Below are 20,418 nucleotides of genomic sequence, written 5' to 3' on the forward strand. Positions count from 1 at the left end.
CAAAGGTCCATAAGGACCAAAAAAAAAAACCTGGGAAGACCAATAGTTTCTGGTATCGAGTCAATTACCAGTAGCGTCTCTGAATATATCGATGTGTTTCTGCAAAAATATGTGAGAGAAACACCATCCTTTCTAAAAGACACTAACGATGCCTTGAAGTTACTAAAAGAAAATGAAAACTTTCAAGGAGATATGATACTTGCTACAGCTGATATATAGATGATTGTCTGTTCATTTGGAAGGGAGGAGAAGAAGAATTAGGGCATTTTATTGTATTTTTGAACGATAATAATTGGAACCTGAGATTCACTGTGAATACTAGTAAAGAAAAGGTGTGTTTTTTGGATTTAGAAATATTTGTGGAAAAGGGGCTAATCAATACAAGGACGTATTTTAAACCCACAGACCACAATGGATATAAAGAAAAGAATAGCTGTCATTATAAACCGTGGATAGATAATATACCCAGAGGGCAATTTCAAAGGATCCAAAGGAACTGCACTAAGAAGAGTGATTACATCAAACAAAGTGAGGTTATTCAGCGGAGATGTATGGAGAAAAGTTATGAGGAAAGTAAGTTAGAGAAAGAGAAGAAGGAGATTGCACAGAGATATGAGAAGGAAGAAAAACAACAAAAAAAGGGAGAAAATAAAAAGTGCCTGAGGGATAGCAATGGTAGTGAGGGCCATAGGATTGCCTTCTCCACCCAGTATTCTAATCTCTGTCCATTATTAAAGCAGATTATTTGAAAAAATTGGAGTACTACATAATGACCCAATATTAGGTAATATCCTCCCCGATAACCCTCAGCAAATTTTTTAGAAGGGCACTGATTATTAAAGATAAAATAGTCCAAAGTTCCTTGCGCAAGGATCTGCATGTACTAAATGGACAATTCATATGGTGCGGCTTTTGTGCCGCGTGTAAAAATAGAACCAAAGAGAAAAAATGCCCGAAAAAAGTTTGATTAGTAGTAATGTGGAAAATAAGGATTTTTAAATAAAAGGACACATATCCTGTGAAAATATAGGAGTTATTTATGTACTCTAATTACAATATGTGGGTAAAACCCTGAGGAAACTGAAAGTGAGGATAGGGGAACAAGAAAAGGTCTAGAAACCTACAGTGTGTCAGCACATTTAAAAAAATATCATCAATGCAATCCGGCAGGGATGAGGTTTATGGGTGTGGAGCTGGTACGGAACAAATGGAGAGGTGGAGATCACGTCGAGTACATAAATAAAAAGGAGACTGAGAGGATATATCAGATGCGCACCTTGCAACCAGCAGGTCTGAATATAGAGTGGGATGTGAAAGCGGTCTCTATGTATTAGATCTAATGTCCCTATGTAGGAGCATTTCCAATGGTAACGCCCATGATTAGAAACAGTCAACCACAGTATAACATCAGGAAAAAAAAATATATATATATATATATATATACACATTTTTGGGGAGCAGAAGTAGTAGTTATACATAGGAGGGGTATGGGAGGAGGGGTATGGGAAGAGATGTTAATCCCTGTATAGGAAACAAAAGGGTTAATTAGCCACCTGTTGAAAGGGTTATGGGAGACTATAAAAAATGTGGTGTTTGAAGTTGTATTTGTGTATTTTAAGGAATGTATGTTTGCAAATCACTATGGTGATGGAGATTTGTTTTTTAAATGTGTAAAGGGTTTTATGCAAATAAGGAAAAAAGAAAAAACAGGCGGATATGATGCTGCAAGTGGGAGGTTTAAAAGCACTAAATACAAATGGTGACACGCCCCTGATGAAGCGGTGCGAAACCCGGGTCGGGCTATGAGATTTTATGGTATTTTTATATGAATGAAGCAAGTTTTATATCTTGTAAGCACAATAAAAATAAAACACGGTGAGCACTATGCACATATCCCTTTCCAGGACCTTTTTGCTGAAGTGAGGAGAGATATTGAGACACTCGGCATTGAGGAAAAAGTTTTTAACATTTTGGATCTGAAGTACCCTGTGGGCTACAGGAACACTGTGTAATCACACAGACATATAAGAGAAAGGACGCTTGTCGGATTATACTTCGCATAATGGCGCCATTGGTTGGAAGGAGTAATTCATCCTATTACGGTAATTACTGATCACAAAAATCTGGCTTACCTGGAGTCAGCTAAACGACTGAATCCAAGGCAGGCCAGATGGTCGCTGTTTTTCACCAGATTTAACTTCATTGTCACCTACCGCCCTGGGGTTAAGAACGTCAAGGTGGATACTTTGTCGCGCAGCTTTCCTGGGGGGAGGGGGGGGGTGATTCTAAAGCTCCTAGTCCTATTTTGTCTGAAGGGGGTAGTCCTATCTGCCCTATATCCTGATCTTGAGTCTAAGCCGGCTCTTGTCGGTGTGGTGTTTACTCCTTTACCTCATCCGTGACAGATGCATTTGTACCCTATCCTTCTATCTGATGGGGTCCATAGGCACTTGTACCTCATAGGAGAAGAACACCAGCACTCTGAATGGTACATGATGGCTGGGGGACCTGGTACACATTTTGATTGTTGGCCTATTAGCTTCATGTTCAGGCTTGTGCATGGTTCGAGATTTGTAATAAATCAGAATCAGTTTAGGAGACTATTATAATTTCACTATTTAATAGGATTGTCTACTCCAGAAACCCCCTTTCATATGTCCTATTAGGCCTTTAGATGTAACAGAATAGGGGTTCTCCACATAGAGAACCCATGAGCTGCATGGGTGGCTTAAGGGGAAAACTACAAGAAAGGACCAGTAGACCACAACAGTCCCATCATTCCAGTGGTCTGAATGATATGAGAGAGAATATTAATAGGTTATTGCATACCTAGACAATTGGCATGCATGTGGTAGGGTTCATGGATTTTAAAGCATAACATGAGTTTTCAAAAAAGGTTTGCATAATGGCTAAGCTTCTTTGTACAAAAATAACTGTGAAGGAACAGGTCTTTTGGGGGCTTCCCTTGTCCTTTTCAGTCTAATTATTCCCTTCTTCAGCTGCACAGCTAGATGCATTTCTCTCAGAGGAATCTGCCAGCACTGTACTACTGTGACATCCCTTCTCTTACTTCTCACTATGTTTGTCTTCAGCTCTAGAGCTCACAGAACAGATAGGGAGGGAGAGATCACACTTACAGACACACAGAAGGTTCTTATAATCTACAGAAGCTGTGTAGAAGCAGTTGTTTTATCAGGTTCAGGATCTCGGCTAGTTCTGACACCCCCACATTTCCTGTGAGCTGTCTTCTGTGTCTCTGTCATACGGATAGATCTTGTCTGACAACAGGCAGTGGACTGCAAATTAGGTGGAAGTCAGACTCCTAGAGGGATTCAGCCCCTAATACACAGAGCAGCCCTGACCACAGATAAGGTCGCTGATGAAGGTCCTCTTGGTCCAAAACGTACGGCATGATATTGTGGATATAGATGGACTACTATTCCATAAAATAATTATTACTGGATCTTGCATTATGATATGATTATGATATTGTACAATAAAATAAACTGATACATTGAATTAGCATCAGAGTACCGCAAATTTCTCAAAACATTTAAATGACTGCCAAGTCCTTCTCGGGCACCTAAAAGACAGTGTGCATAACCTCAATATACACTACAAGACTCTTAGTGGCCATGACTTTACAGCATTTTAAGTGGATGCAGGCAGATTTTTTTAATGAAGTGATTTAGAAATTTACTAGTTACACCATTCTCTATTAAATGACATGAAATTGTGTGAAAGTACAGTCACCCTTTAAGTTTTAGCAAAAACTATCAAGAACAGATTCTCTTTAGGGCAGGGCATCATATGGGCACACCACTAACACTGAACTAGCGGTGGCACCATCCTTATATGTCCTTTGTAGTAAAAACTTTGCCAGTTTTCTGTTAAAGAAAACAATGCTTAAAGGGCTGTTCCACTTTTAGAAAGTATTCCCTGCAGCACCACCACAGGTGAAATTGGGCATTGCACACCCCAGGTCCTCCAGTTTCTCTATGCTCTAGCGAATAATTGAGGACCCTAAACAAGGGATCCTCTTCTATTAAAGAGTTCTTCCAAAGTTTCTTTATTGCACTGGGCCACTCAGCCAGCTCCCTCATATATCAATGTATCACAACCAACCCAGAAGTGCCAAAGGAGCTGCACTGAGAATGGGCCATCGGGGCACCTATGGTACTCAAAGTATATTAGTAAGTGCAATCACTTTCAAAGTTAAGTGCATTAAAGCAACTTTTTATCTGGCAGGACAACCCCCCTTGACTTTTTTTTGGAAGCGAGAGCTTTAAGTGGAGCAAATGATCAGGATCAGCTTTCAGTCTTTGAATATAAACCAGAATGCATCCACTGACAGGAAGCAGAGATCTTGAAAAGAGCTGAAACTCAAAGCATACATTGTAAAAGGATAGGACTTTAATTACTGTATAGAAAACGGTGAAATCCCATTAAATTTCCAGCAGTTCTCAGCGACAGATGAAAGAAGAATAAATTCAATAAATGGCTTGTCTGGGTACACAAGGGCTGGGAAGAACTTCAAAGGTGGCCACCTCGTGAGAAGTCCTTCCGAGCATGCACTGACTGAAGCATACCTAGGGTGTGCGGGCGCTTTGAACAAAACCAATGATAAATGTTTTATGACAAATCTAAAAATTGGACATGTCTAGCATCTTCACACCTGGACGCTGCATAATTAAACACAGCCGCGTTAATAATACATCCTCATACAATATGTACCAAAGAGGCAAAAGACATAAAATCTTCTCTTAAATACTTTGAACATAGTAAAAAAAGAGCACGTAAAATAATGAAGGGAAACGGTATAAAACACAAAATAATAAAAACTATGTAAAACACGTCGTCTTCTCTGATATCAAAGGGTGAAAAACAAACACTCAAGAGCTAATGAGCATTCAAAGTTCATCTACACTATTATTAAACTCCTTAATATCAATTAAAAAGGACCATATCTAAATATGGGGGTCATTTATTAAACAGAAATGGACTGTCTCAAAGAAGAGAAGAGAAGTGAATGAGATTGAGCTGCAATACCGGAGGTGACACTGTTTCTGGAAAACAAAAGCAGATCCTTTTTATTTATCCTGGACAACCCCTTTAAAGGAATTATTCCATAACTCATGTAAAAAAAGAAAAATCAGACATCATATAGTACATGATAATCTCTTTCTAACAAAGCTAGAACCAGCCCTGGACCTCACATGGATCTGGAAATCTCACCAGGCACTGCTCTAGGGGCATGGCTGACATTTGAAGCTTATATATTGTAGGAGTCAGTAGTCTACAACATATTTTAGGATACCTGTAAAGCAAGTTTTTTAACTTCATGTAACTGCTTAGTGAGGTCTATACCTGGCCACATTTCTGCAGTAAGGTAACTGTAGTGGGGTGGGGCTAGGAGCAGCCAGGAGAGTAGAAAATACTTAGGGTCACACTTATTAAGACCGACGTTTTAGATGCCCTGCCACTGGCAGTGGATTGCCAAAGTTATGTAGATGCTCCAGCCTCTACATAACTTCAGCATGTCCACCATCGATTCTAAATGCAAGACAGCTTCCTTGCTGTCTTACATGTAGACCATTTTCTATGCCTAAACCAGGCGTAGAAAATGATGAATGAGATGGGCCTGCCGGCCCGTCCCCTTCCCCGCCCCCTTATTTAGACCTGGTGTGAGTGGGAAAGAAGTTGCAGATTCTGTCCCAACATGGTGTGCAACAGAATCTGCACCAGATATATGGCACAAAAGTGGCGTATATCTGTTTGTAAATGACCCCCTTAGTTTTGAAACAGAGAGCACAGCTCCATTGAAGACATCATCATCGGGGTGGTCTTGCTACCATCACCTCTCTTTGTATCATATAGGCGTCAGCCAAGTATCATGTTGGGCACTGGTCGATGGAGTCTGCCCATTTGTTCGGTAACAGGTGACTGTTACTTTACTAAACTATGATAAAACATATCTATATACAAAGATATACAAAGATTAAGTAAACTCTTTATGCACCTAAGTCAGGGCCGGGCCGACACAGAGGTTGGGGAGGCTCCAGCCTCAGGACGTAGGCCAGCTCCCCAGCCTCTGGGCGGCAGGCAGGCCACTGACCACATCGCCGCTACTGCCGCGCCTGCCGCTACTGCCGCGCCTGCCGGGCTGCCGGCCGCGCTGGAGGACGGAGGGAGTAGTGAGCACTTTGACCTGACGCGCTGTGAACTCTACAAGTGGCTAAATATATAGATATGTAGAGATCATTGACGCAGTCTAATAGTCTGCAAGAACTTGGATATTTGAGAGTCTGCCCACTGTAGGCATTGTTCATCCAATAGTTAATAAGAAAGAATGGCCAAATGTTTAGGAAACATCTTGAAAAATGCATCTGTTGTTTAAGTATTATGCCTTAGTGCCAGTAGATCCATGACTGGCACTAGAGACTGGAAAACGTTTAAAGATTTAGAGAAAATAAGTGTTAATGTAAAAATGTGAAGATCCCTTTAACTATTGGTACCTTTAAGCAGGGCTTTGACTGTTCATATTCAGTTGAAACCAGAAGTTTACATACACTATATAAAAAGACACATGTGCATGTTTTTCTCAATATCTGAATATGAAATCAGAATAAACATTTCCTGTTTTTGGTCAATTAGGATTACCATAATTATTATTATTTGCCAAATGGCAGAATAATGAGAGCGAGAATGTTTTAAGGCATTTTTATTACTTTCTGCAATGTCAAAAGTTTACATACACTAAGATTACTATGCCTTTAAACAATTCTGGCATGATGATGTCATGTGTTTGGAAGCTTCTGTTAGGTTGGTGATTAGAGACACACCTGTGGATGTATTTAAATGCACACCTGAGACACACTGCTTCTTTGTGTAGCATCATGGGAAAAAGTCTAAAAAATCAGCCAAGATATCTGGAAGAGAATTGTGGTGTCACAGGTGTATGTGAGCAACGATAGTAATTCACAGTACAGAGCAACTGACTGGACCCAGAACTAGGGAGGATAAAGGGTGACCCCTGTCCGACCCTCAACGCTTTCCCTATTCTGCTAAAGCACATGCCCGGATCCAAAAGGCGGAACGAGGCATGCCCACGTGCCTAAGACTAATGACCCCTGTAACCCCTACAATAGTGGAAGGGGCACGGCCACCAGTGCCCTACTCAGTATATGGAGGGAACCGTGGCCACCTCAGATCCAGTCAGAAAACAAACAGGAATACAACAATGTCTGCAGACTTAGCTGAAGGTGTTGTAGCCGCAGAGAAGACGGATCCAAGGACAGGCTGGCAAATCCGGAGTGCTAGCTGCAGCAGAAGACAGGTCCAGTGGACTGATAGCTACAAGTGAAGAAACCAAAGCAAGAGCCACAACTGAAGTGAGAACTATAATCCACATCCTATCATAGGAGGAGGGGTGATATAAAGAGAGGGAAATCAAACACATGAAGGACAGCTGTGGTGAAAGAAACCAGAAGTAAACAGAGTAGTGAGAACGCCTCCCAGCTCTAGTAGTGACATCATCACAGGGGTGGAGAAACAGAGCTGTGAGAACGTCCCAAAGCTCTGGTAGTGACAGTACCCCCCCCTCTACGGGTGGACTCCGGACACCCAGGACCCACCTTCTCAGGATGAGCCCTATGAAATGCCCTGATGAGGCGAGTGGCTTTAATGTCCGACACTGGAACCCACATCCTCTCCTCAGGACCATAACCCTTCCAATGAACGAGGTACTGAAGAGAACCGCGGACCATGCGAGAGTCCACAATTCTGGAAACCTCAAACTCCAGATTGCCATCAACCAAAATCGGAGGAGGAGGCAAAGAGGAGGGTACCGTGGGCTGGACATATGGTTTTAAGAGAGATCTGTGAAATACATTATGTATCTTCCAAACCCGTGGAAGATCAAGACGGAAGGCAACAGGATTGATGACTGACAAGATTTTATAAGGCCCAATAAACTTGGGACCCAATTTCCAGGAGGGAACCTTCAACTTAATGTTTCTAGTAGACAACCACACCAGATCACCCACATTCAGGTCCGGACCAGGCACACGTCTCTTATCAGCCACACGCTTATACCTCTCACTCATCTTTTTAAGATTACTCTGAATCTTTTGCCAAATGGTAGACAAAGACGAGGAAAATCTCTCCTCCTCAGGTAAACCAGAAAGAGCCCCTCCCGAGAATGTACCAAACTGCGGATGGAACCCATATGCACCAAAGAATGGTGACTTATCAGAAGATTCCTGACGACGGTTGTTCAGAGCAAACTCAGCAAGAGGGAGAAATGAACACCAATCCTCCTGGTTCTCTGAAACAAAACAGCGCAAATATGTCTCCAGATTCTGATTGAGGCGCTCAGTCTGACCATTCGACTGCGGATGAAAAGCAGAAGAGAAGGATAGCCGAACCCCCAGGCGAGAACAGAAAGCCTTCCAGAACCTGGACACAAACTGCGTGCCTCTATCGGAAACAATATCAGAGGGAATGCCGTGCAATTTAACAATATGGTCGACAAAAGCTTGCGCCAACGTTTTAGCATTGGGTAAACCAGGGAAAGGTACGAAATGAGCCATCTTGCTAAAACGGTCCACCACCACCAGGATCACCGACTTCCCCGAGGAACGAGGAAGATCCGTGATAAAGTCCATGGACAGGTGTGTCCAAGGACGGGAAGGAATGGGTAACGGGAGAAGGGAACCTGAAGGCCGTGAACGAGGGACCTTAGCACGAGCGCACGTCTCACAAGCAGCCCACAAAACCCTCCACCGACTTACGAAGAGCCGGCCACCAAAATCTCCGAGCAATGAGATCCACCGTGGCTCTACTCCCGGGGTGACCAGCAAGAACCGTATCATGATGCTCCTTAAAGAGTTTGTGACGTAGCTCAGGAGGCACGAACAACTTCCCAGAAGGACAACGGGCAGGTGTCTCAGTCTGGGCAGCCTGGACCTCGGCCTCCAAATCGGAATATAGAGCAGAAACAACTACCCCCCTCCGCCAAAATGGGACCCGGGTCCTCGGAGTTTCCTCCTCCCGGAAAACAGCGAGAGAGAGCATCAGCCTTCACATTTTTTATCCCAGGTCGGAATGTAACAACAAAATTGAATCTGGAGAAGAACAGAGACCATCTGGCCTGTCTCGGATTCATACGCCTGGCCGACTCCAAGTATGCCAGATTCTTATGGTCGGTAAAAACGGTGATAGGGTGCCTGGCCCCCTCCAACCAATGGCGCCATTCCTCGAAAGCCAACTTGATGGCCAACAACTCCCTATCTCCCACATCATAGTTTCTCTCTGCCGGGGAGAGTTTTTTAGAGAAAAAGGCACAGGGTCGCCACTTGGCAGGGGAAGGGCCCTGGGACAAAACCGCACCCACACCCACCTCGGAAGCATCCACCTCAACAATAAAAGGTAAGGAAACATCGGGATGCACCAAGACGGGAGCAGACGCAAAATTCTCTTTAATCTTAGAAAAGGCTGCAAGCGCCTCCTCCGACCAAGAGGAAAAATCCGCCCCCTTTTTTGTCATGTCAGTGAGGGGTTTGACAACAGAGGAATAATTCAAAATGAACTTTCTGTAATAGTTCGCAAAACCCAGAAAGCGCATCAATGCCTTCTGATTCTCAGGAAGCTCCCACTCAAGTACAGCACGGACCTTCTCGGGATCCATGCGAAAACCAGAAGCAGAGAGGAGAAACCCAGAAATTGAATCTCCGATACCATAAAAAGACATTTCTCCAGCTTGGCGTACAATTTATTTTCCCGCAGAATCTGCAGAACCTGAAAAAGATGATCCTGATGGGTCTGAACATCAGGGGAAAAAATCAAAATATCATCAAGATATACCAATACGAATTTCCCCATTAAATGATAGAAAATACTATTAACAAAATGCTGAAAGACGGCCGGAGCATTCATCAGGCCGAAAGGCATAACGAGATTCTCGAAATGCCCGTCAGGGGTATTAAAGGCCGTTTTCCATTCATCCCCCTCTCTGACCCTGACCAGGTTGTACGCGCCTCTCAAATCCAATTTGGAAAACACCTTGGCCCCAACAATTTGATTGAAGAGGTCCGGGATCAGAGGAAGGGGATAGGGATCGCGAATCGTGATACGGTTCAGCTCCCTAAAATCTAGGCAAGGTCTCAGAGAGCCATCTTTCTTTTTAACAAAAAAAAAACCCGCGGCCACAGGTGACTTTGAGGGACGAATATGCCCCTTTTCGAGACTCTCGGAGATGTAAGTTTGCATTGCGATTCTTTCCGGTTGTGAGAGATTGTAGAGGCGTGCTTTTGGCAGCTTGGCGCCGGGAATGAGGTTAATGGGACAGTCAAACTCCCGGTGAGGAGGTAGCTCCTGAACACCGCTCTCGGAAACACGTCCGAGAAATCAGAGAGAAATGATGGCACCGTTTTAGTAGACACCTCTGCAAAAGTCGCTGTGAGACAATTCTCTCTACAAAAATCACTCCACTCATTTATTTGCCTTCCTTGCCAATCAATAGTGGGGTTATGTCTAGTGAGCCAGGGTAACCCCAAAACTAGAGGAGACGGCAATCCGTTAAGGACAAAACAAGATATATCCTCCACATGAGTGTCACCTACAGCTAGCCGGATATTGTGAACAATGCCCTTCAGAGATCTCTGTGAGAGTGGAGCAGAGTCAATAGCAAAAACAGGTATATCTTTATCTAATGTGCAAACCTGAAAACCATGCATGGCTACAAATTGAGTGTCAATAAGATTGACGGCCGCTCCACTATCGACAAAAATCTCGCAAGAAATGACTTTGCTCTCTAGCGCCACCCTGGCAGACAGGAGAAAACGGGAACTGCAGGTCAGAGGAAAAGCATCAAATCCTACATCAACTTTGCCCAAAGTAGCAGATGAAGCAGAACTTGATGATTTACCTTTTGAGATTTTTCTCTTATTATCGCTCTTAGTACGGTTCAAGAATCTCCTAGACGGACAAACATTAGCCAAATGACCTATGCCCCCACAACAAAAACATACCATACTCTGAGGACTAAATCCTCTTTTATCAGGGGCAAGTCGACCTAGCTGCATGGGCTCCTCCTCAGAGGGGAGCGAGACAGGATGAGGCCCCCTGCACACTGAATGAGTCCGCACCACTGCCCCTAGACTGACAATGGCTGGACAGAGAGGTCTCGTTTCTTTCTCTTAGACGCCTGTCAAGGCGTACCGCCAATGACATGGCAGACTCTAAGGACGTTGGTCTCTCATGGAAAGCAAACGCCATCTTTTAATCTCTCCGAGAGACCATGACAGAACTGACTCCGGAGTGCAGCATCATTCCAACCCGAATCAGCTGCCCATCTCCGAAATTCAGAACAATAAAGCTCCGCAGATCGTTTGTTCTGGCATAAAACACGTAGGTTAGATTCGGCCAGAGCAACACGATCCGGGTCATCATAAATCTGCCCCAGGGCCACAAAAAATCCCTCCACGGATCGAAGGGAGGGATCCCCTGATGGCAGCGAAAAAGCCCAAGTCTGAGCATTACCCCTGAGCAGGGAGATGACAATCCTCACCCTCTGCTCTTGATTACCAGAAGAGTGAGGACACAAGCAAAAAATGGAGTTTGCATGCCTCTCTGAAACGAACAAAATTCTCACTGCCCCCGGAGAACGTCTCCGGAAGTGAGACTTTTGGCTCGCAACAGACTCCATGAGCCGGAGCAGGGCCCAATGCTTGAAGCTGGGTCATAGATTGACGGAGATCCGCTACTTCCAAAGAAAGGACCCTGCATGCGGTCAACCAGGTCAGAAAGCGGATCCATGTCAAAAAAGGACGGTTTTGGTGGATTATAATGTCACAGGTGTATGTGAGCAACGATAGTAATTCACAGTACAGAGCAACTGACTGGACCCAGAACTAGGGAGGATAAAGGGTGACCCCTGTCCGACCCTCAACGCTTTCCCTATTCTGCTAAAGCACATGCCCGGATCCAAAAGGCGGAACGAGGCATGCCCACGTGCCTAAGACTAATGACCCCTGTAACCCCTACAATAGTGGAAGGGGCACGGCCACCAGTGCCCTACTCAGTATATGGAGGGAACCGTGGCCACCTCAGATCCAGTCAGAAAACAAACAGGAATACAACAATGTCTGCAGACTTAGCTGAAGGTGTTGTAGCCGCAGAGAAGACGGATCCAAGGACAGGCTGGCAAAATCCGGAGTGCTAGCTGCAGCAGAAGACAGGTCCAGTGGACTGATAGCTACAAGTGAAGAAACCAAAGCAAGAGCCACAACTGAAGTGAGAACTATAATCCACATCCTATCATAGGAGGAGGGGTGATATAAAGAGAGGGAAATCAAACACATGAAGGACAGCTGTGGTGAAAGAAACCAGAAGTAAACAGAGTAGTGAGAACGCCTCCCAGCTCTAGTAGTGACATCACAGGGGTGGAGAAACAGAGCTGTGAGAACGTCCCAAAGCTCTGGTAGTGACATGTGGACTTGCACAAGTCTGGCTCAACCTTGGGTGCAATTTCAAGATACCTGAAGGTTCCTCGTTCATCTCTACAAACAATTATATGCAACAAGATGGGAACGTCCAGCCATCATACCGCTCAGGAAGGAGACGGGTTCTGTGTCCCAGAGATTAATGTGCTTTGGTCCGACATGTGCATATCAACCCAAGAACAAAAGCAAAAGACCTTGTGAAGATGATGGTGGAAGCTGGTAAGATTGTGTCAATATCCACAGTGAAACGAGTACTGTATCAACATGGGCTGAAAGGCCACCCTGCCAGGAAGAAGCCATTACTCCAAAAGAAACATAAAAAAGCCGGATTAAAGTTTGCAAATGCACACAGGAACAAAGACCTACATTTTTGGAGACATGTCCGGTGGTCTGACGAAACAAAAATTGAACTTTTCTGTTACGTTTGGAGGAAAAAGGGAGAAGCTTGGAAGCCCAAGAACACCATCCCAACTGTGAAACACGGAGGCGGCAGCGTCATGATGTGGGGTTGTTTTGCTGCCGGAGGGACGGGTGCACTTCACAAAATAAATGTCATCATGGGGAAAGAAGATTATGTGGAAACACTGAAGCAACATCTCAAGACATCAGCCAGGAAGTTAAAGCTTGGGCGGAAATGGGTCTTCCAAATGGACAATGACCCGAAGCATACTGCCAAACTGGTTACAAAGTGGCTTAAGAATAACAAAGTCACTGTTTCGGAGCGGCCATCACAAAGCCCTGATCTCAATCCTATTGAAAATTTATGGGCAAAGCTAAAAAGACAGGTGTGAGCAAGGCGACCAACAAACATGGCTCAGTTAGACCAGTTTTGTCAGGAGGAATGGGCCCAAATTCCGACCAACTATTGTGAGAAGCTTGTGGAAGGATATCCAAAACGTTTGACCCAAGTCATACAGTTTAAGGGCAATGGTACCAAATATTAATGAAATGTATGTAAACTTTTGACTTTGCAGAAAGTAATAAAAATGCCTTAAAACATTCTCTCTCTCTCAAAAAAAACAGGAAAGGTTTATTCTGATTTCTGTCAGATATTGAGAAAAACATGCAGATGTGTCTTTTTATATAGTGTATGCCAACTTCTTGTTTCAACTGTAGGTAAGCTGTCAGCCTCTCCCAGATTCTGCACTTGGTATGAGTTGTTACAAGTACACACATACAGTATATTGGTTTTGGGTCTGCGCAGTTACATCTTTGTTCAGAGCAACTACAAGTATACTGATATAAGAGAAAATGTAGTGATAAGTTAAATATGTGTTTAAAGGGAGTCTGTCATCACAGTTTCACCTTTTTAACCCTTCCCATAGCTTTCTAGCCGCATTACAGTTGATAAAAACGTTACCTTTATAAGCAATCGTGGACTTATAAAACTAGCAAAAATCATCTTAGTAGGATATGCAAATGAGGGCTCCCAAAGTGCCCAGGGGCGGCGTCAACCTTGTAGGTGCCCAGGCAGCTCTGCCTTATCGTCGCTTCCCCCCACCCAGTCTTTCCCTCTGCCCGCCCATCCTTTCCCTCTGCCCGCCCATCTTCTTACTACTTCTCTCGCCGAGATCCCGCGCCAGCGCGCTGAGTCCGTCGGCGCATGCGCCGGCTAACTCGCCGTTAGCCGGCGCATGCGCATGAATTACTCTGATGCCGTACCAGGAATGGACATCGCAGTGCGCATGCGCCGGCCGATGGACTCAGCGCGCAGGCACGGGATCTCGGCGAGAGAAGTAAGAAGATGGGCGGGCAGAGGGAAAGACTGGGCCGTGGAAGCGACGATAAGGCAGAGCTGCCCGGGCACCTACGAGGTTGACGCCGCCCCTGGGCACTTTGCGAGCCCTCATTTGCATATCATACTAAGATGATTTTTGCCAGTTTTATAAGTCCACGATTGCTTATAAAGGTAAAGTTTTTATCAACTGTAATGCGGCTAGAAAGCTATGGGAAGGGTTAAAAAGGTGAAACTGTGATGACAGACTCCCTTTAAGGCTTACAATGTTGCATTGTTAATATTTTTATGTTGTTTAATACAGAATAAACACAAGCAGAAACAGAGCAAATATTAAAGAGTAACTAAACTTTTAATTAAGTTTGTTTTTTAAATGTCCAAAATACCCTAATAATACTTGTTCTAATGTACTTTATTTATGGATTTTGAATTTTTACTAGAGATATTCCCTGTGTGCCTTAAATTCACTATTCTCCACACAACTGACTGCTCAGCGGTGTACGGAATATGGACTGTACACTTTATAAATGGGGCCACAGAGAATGGAGTACTGGCAGGAGTACACATTGCTGCTCCTACCTGTACCCCCCAGTGGTTTACTAAATCCTGGCATAGCACATGGGTACTCTGTAATAGCCGTTGCATACATTTATACATATTTTGAATCATTTTTTATTTTGAGACAAGTTGAAATGAATTAAAGTGGAAGAACCAGGGCTGGAATGTAAAACAGGGTTTTTAATTGCTTCTTCCCCTTTAACTTTATATAACTGCTTAGTAATGTCTACACCTGGCCAGATTTCTGCAGTATAAGGTAACTGTGTATGCGTACTGACCTTTAGGTCGGGCTAGGAGGGGCCAGGAGAGTAGAAAACACTTAGTTTTGGAACAGAGAGCTCAGCTTCATTGAAGACATCCTCAAGGTAAAATTTCTTGCTACCATCATCTCTCTTTGAATCATATGGGCATTGGTGAAGTGCCATGTTGGGCACTGGTCGATGGAGTCCGCCTATTCGTTGACAACTCTCAGTGACTGTTACTTTACTTAAAGGGAACTTGTCAACTGGATTTTGGGTATAGAGCTGAGAACATGGGCTGCTAGATGGCCGCTAGCACATCCACAATATCCAGTCCCCATAGCTCTGTGTGCTTTTATTGTGTAAAAAAAACGATTTTATATATATGTAAATGAACCTTAGATGAGTCCCGTCTCCTCCATGCTTGAGAGATGAGTCCAGCGTTCTCTGACTCTGAGCCCAGCCATGCCCACTGTGAAGGAGCCCAGCACCGCCCCGCCTCCTCCGAATCTTCTCCTTGCTCCCTGACGTCCCAAAGCTAGAGCGCCGTAATCTCGCGATGCCAGCACAGGGAAGGAACACTATGCCGACACTGCGCATGCGCTAGCTCACGCATCGCGAGATTACGGCGCTCTAGATTTGTGACGTCGGGAAGCAAGGAGGAGATTCGGAGTATGCGGGGCGGTGCTGGGCTCCGGAAAGGTTAGTAACAGCTCCTTGGGCTTCTTACTTGCCTCATTTACATATATATAAAATATTTTTTTATACACAATAAAAGCACACAGAGCTATGGGGACTGGGTATTGCGGTTGTGCTAGCGGCCATCTAGCAGCCCATGTCCTCAGCTCTATACACAAAATCCCGGTGACAGGTTCCCTTTAATCTTTGTCTTTGTATATCTTTGTAAATATCTCTTATCATAGTTTAGTAGACTCTTTATAAACCTAAGTCGTGTTAAGTCTATTTTTTCCTGAGCTTCTGACCTCATAGTAATACAATACCCCATCCCAAAACTGCCTGCCATATTTAAAAAGTGACCCCCATAACAAAAATATGGACCGGTTTAGCCTTATATAAAAGAAATGCACATGTGATGGGCACATGAATTACTTACGTTTGAGACCTCTTTGGCGGTGACAGAAAACGGGGCTATGATGTTGTATGTTGCTCCAGTGATCTGTAACAGAAGAGAGAAGGGTTTCCATTATACACACAATCCAAACCCCAGAACCAGTACGAGATGGAGGGAAGTGAACATGTTTAATTCATACTGATCCTGGGTTACAGCATGTAATATTGTCAAGAGCTGCATTCACAATTCTGCTGGCTACAGAGGTGAACTCTCAGCAATCCTTTCTGCCTCAACATCTGCACCGCACTTTTTTGGTTATCTGCATTCTGAGTAGCACTCCCTTTACACACTGTGAATGCAGCTCTGGAGCATAAATCTGGCTGTAGCTCAGGATCAGGAGATGATAAATAATGCAATGTATTTACAAATTTTCATAATGTTTCACATAATTTTGGGGTACATTTAATTCAGTACCCTATTTGTTATTCATTTCATGGGGGGTGAAAAAAAAAAAAGGATTTTGACTGTTTACTGTCCATGTTGTTAATTCCTAAAGATGGTGTAAACTTAGACCTGTACCAGATTTATCACAGGGGCTCAGGCTGGATGATACATGTGCTGCAAGGATAGACATTTTCTCTGATCCTATACCAACTATTAGTTGGCTAAACCTTAAAACTGATTTTTACACAAGAATTGCAGTGAAATTTCCACTCACTTTTTGTCAAGCCTGGCTCTATTTGCCGAGGGTGTTTACAAACCCAAGATGCGCCAAATTGCACCATATTTTTTTTTTACAAAGTTTTGGCACAGAAACATTTGTAAATCTGGACTTACGTATCTATATTTATCTACTTAATGAAGAACTACTTCTAAACAAAAAAAAAAAATTTTATATTCAGGCGGCTTTTTTTATATTTCAGGAGGCTTTTTTTAAAATTAAACTTTATATAACAACGCTTTGAGGAACGCAGAAACCTATATGTTCAAACGCATTAGCCTGGCGTGCATTTGGTTGTTAGTGCATGTCCATATGCGCAAATTGATTAAAGAACTGTTTTAGTAAATAACTGTACTCTATGTTAGATGACCATTCTGGAGCATTGTTTTTTATGACCTTATGTTGTGACATTCCTCCATTATTCCTACTAGACATTTAAGAAGAAATTGCCAACTGGGTGTCAGCAGGTAGTAGTGTGTCCCTGCATAGTCCGACACAGTCCATTGAGCAATGCCAGTGTCAGAATATACAGGGATATATCCTCAACTAGTGACACCCAGAGGGCAATTTCTTCATGAAAGTCTAGTAAGAATAAAGGCTCATGCCCACAAACGTATGGTCTTTGTGCCCGTATATTGCGGATCGCAAAACGGCGGGTCTGCGATATACGGGCACTGACTGTGTGCACTCCATGCTGCTGTGCGGACCCGTTGACTTAAATCTTGGTCCGTGATCCGCAAGAAGTGTCAAAAGATAGGACGTGGCCTATCTTTTGCGGAGCAGAGACACGGATCAGCTGCCCACGGAAAGCACTTTCATGGGCTTTGGGGTCTGTGCTTCTGCAACGCAAAAGATAGGACATGTCCTATCTTTTGCAATATCTTGCAAATCACAGACCCATTCAAGTCAACGGGTCCACATCTGCAGCACAGAGTGCACACGGCCAGTGCCCATATATATAGGATCATTATTTGTGGTCCGCAGCACAGGCACAGAGCCCTTAAGTTCGTGGGCATGAGCATATAGTTCTAGAGGAATGGCACCGCATATAGTTGTATGAAAAAAATTCTCTAGCAAGCAGTTATTAAGGGCTCATGCACACGAACATATTTTTTTTCCATGTCTGTTCCGGGGTTTTTTTGCGGCCCATATGCGGAAACATTCAGTGAAAACAGCAATGGCTCAGTGTGCATTCCATGTCCGTATGTCTGCATGGCCATTCCGCAAAAAAATAGAACATGTCCTATCATTGTACGCATTTTGGACAAGGATAGGACAGTTCTATTATGGGCTGGATGTTCGGTTCCGCAAAATGCGGAATTCACTTGGCCGGTATCCATGTTTTTTCAGATCCGCAATTTGTGGACCACAACAACACCCAATATGTGCATGAGCCCTAAAACAAACATGTTAGGAGAGGTGGACAGGTTCTTTAGTCCAATATCATAAAAAGAATGGAATGGAATTGGAATAACAAGAAGCAAGCCAAGTAACAAACACAACCCTGCTCCACCATCAATGGGAGTTCTTGGTGGACCGCTACACAAATTACACAAAGTACTGTTTTTTTTTAAAGTATACAGTTGAAACCAGAAGTTTACATGCACTATATAAAAAGACACATGTGCATGTTTTTCTCAATATATGACAAGAAATCAGAATAAACCTTTCCTGTTTTTGGTCAATTAGGATTACCATAATTATTATTATTTGCCAAATGCCAGAATAATGAGAGAGAGAGAAAGAATGTTTTAAGGCATTTTATTACTTTCTGCAAAGTCAAAAGTTTACATACATTTCATTAATATTTGGTACCATTGCCCTTAAACTGTATGACTTGGGTCAAACGTTTTGGATATCCTTCCAGAAGCTTCTCACAATAGTTGGTCGGAATTTGGGCCCATTCCTCCTGACAAAACTGGTGTAACTGAGCCATGTTTGTTGGTCGCCTTGCTTGCACCTGCCTTTTTAGCTTTGCCCATACATTTTCAATATGATTGAGATCAGGGCTTTGTGATGGCCGCTCCAAAACATTGACTTTGTTATCCTTAAGCCACTTTGTATCCAGTTTGGCAGTATGCTTCGGGTCATTGTCCATTTGGAAGACCCATTTCCACCCCAAGCTTTAACTTCCTGGCTGATGTCTTGAGATGTTGCTTCAGTATTTTTACATAATCTTCTTTCCTCATGATGCCAGTTATTTTGTGAAGTGCACCCGTCCCTCCGGCAGTAAAACAACCCCACAACATGACGCTGCCGCCCCCGTGTTTCAAAGTTTGGATGGTGTTCTTAGGCTTCCAAGCTTCTCCCTTTTTCCTCCAAATGTAACAATGGTCATTATGGCCAAAAAGTTACATTTTAGTTTCGTCAGATCACAGGACATGTCTCCAAAAATGTAGGTCTTTGTTCCTGTGTGCATTTACAAACATTAATCTGGCTTTTTTATGTGTCTTTTGGAGTAATGGCTTCTTCCTGGCAGAGCGGCCTTTCAGCCCATGTTGATAAGTCCTCGTTTCACTGTGGATACTGACACAATCTTACCAGCTTCCGCCATCATCTTCACAAGGTCTTTTGCTTTTGTTCTTGGGTTGATATGCACGTCGGACCAAAGCACGTTCATCTCTGGGACACAGAACCCGTCTCCTTTCTGAGCGGTATGATGGCTGGACATTCAGTCTTATTTGTACTTGCGATTAATTGTTTGCACAGATGAACGAGGCACCTTCCGGTATCTTGAAATTGCACCCAAGGTTGAGCCAGACTTGTGCAAGTCCACAATTCTCTTCCAGATATCTTGGCTGATTTTTTAGACTTTTTCCCATGATGCTACACAAAGAAGCAGTGTGTTTCAGGTGTGCATTTAAATACATCCACAGGTGTGTCTCTAATCACCAAACCTAACAGAAGCTTCCAAACACATGACATCATCATATGGGCGGTCCAGAATTGTTTAAAGGCAAAGTAATCTTAGTGTATGTAAACTTTTGACATTGCAGAAAGTAATAAAAATGCCTTAAAACATTCTCTCTCTCATTATTCTGCCATTTGGCAAATAATAATAATTATGGTAATCCTAATTGACCAAAAACAGAAAATGTTTATTCTGATTTCATGTCAGATATTGATAAAAACCTGCATATGTGTCTTTTTATATAGTGTATGTAAACTTCTGGTTTCAACTGTAAATGCTTTGAAAATAAAGTCAATTTTATCTCTTTTTCTTAGGAGTCCCTAAATATTGAGTTATTTGTCAAAAGTTGTTTTTTTTCTGAATGCTGGGGAAGAAAGATGTGTTTGGTCAGGTTTACCTCTGAAGAATTCTGAAAGGTTATCACAGCAGGAAGGGAGAACACCAGCCCATTCTTAGCCTCCATTGTGTTTAGTGAAGCAGTGTATGACACCTGGAAGGAGTCGCCAGCTGGAATATGAAAAGACAGATCATGGAATTCACCATAAAGGCACAAGTGTCGCTTCTTTTCTCCACATTTTTATACCCACAAATATCCTTGGATAGCTTAAAGTGCCACTCCAGTTCAAGAAAAAAGAAAATCACATTAACCTGAGAACAAACGGAGCACTTATATGGTGTC

At 43.3% G+C, this 20,418-nt stretch overlaps 1 protein-coding gene across 1 annotated transcript in view; it reads right to left on the reverse strand.

The window, feature by feature from the left end:
* EVC2 (EvC ciliary complex subunit 2) overlaps positions 1–20,418 on the reverse strand; it is a 171,505-nt gene that overhangs the window by 114,215 nt on the left and 36,872 nt on the right. The window contains exons 6-7 of the mRNA XM_040419112.1: positions 20,137–20,246; positions 16,150–16,212 (exon numbers count right to left, since the gene is read on the reverse strand). Of these exons, the coding sequence (XP_040275046.1) occupies positions 16,150–16,212; positions 20,137–20,246 (173 nt within the window). The remainder of the gene's footprint in view (positions 1–16,149; positions 16,213–20,136; positions 20,247–20,418) is intronic.

The sequence above is a fragment of the Bufo bufo genome, chromosome 2 (assembly GCF_905171765.1).
Source record: "Bufo bufo chromosome 2, aBufBuf1.1, whole genome shotgun sequence".
NCBI classification, from domain to species: Eukaryota; Metazoa; Chordata; class Amphibia; order Anura; family Bufonidae; genus Bufo; species Bufo bufo.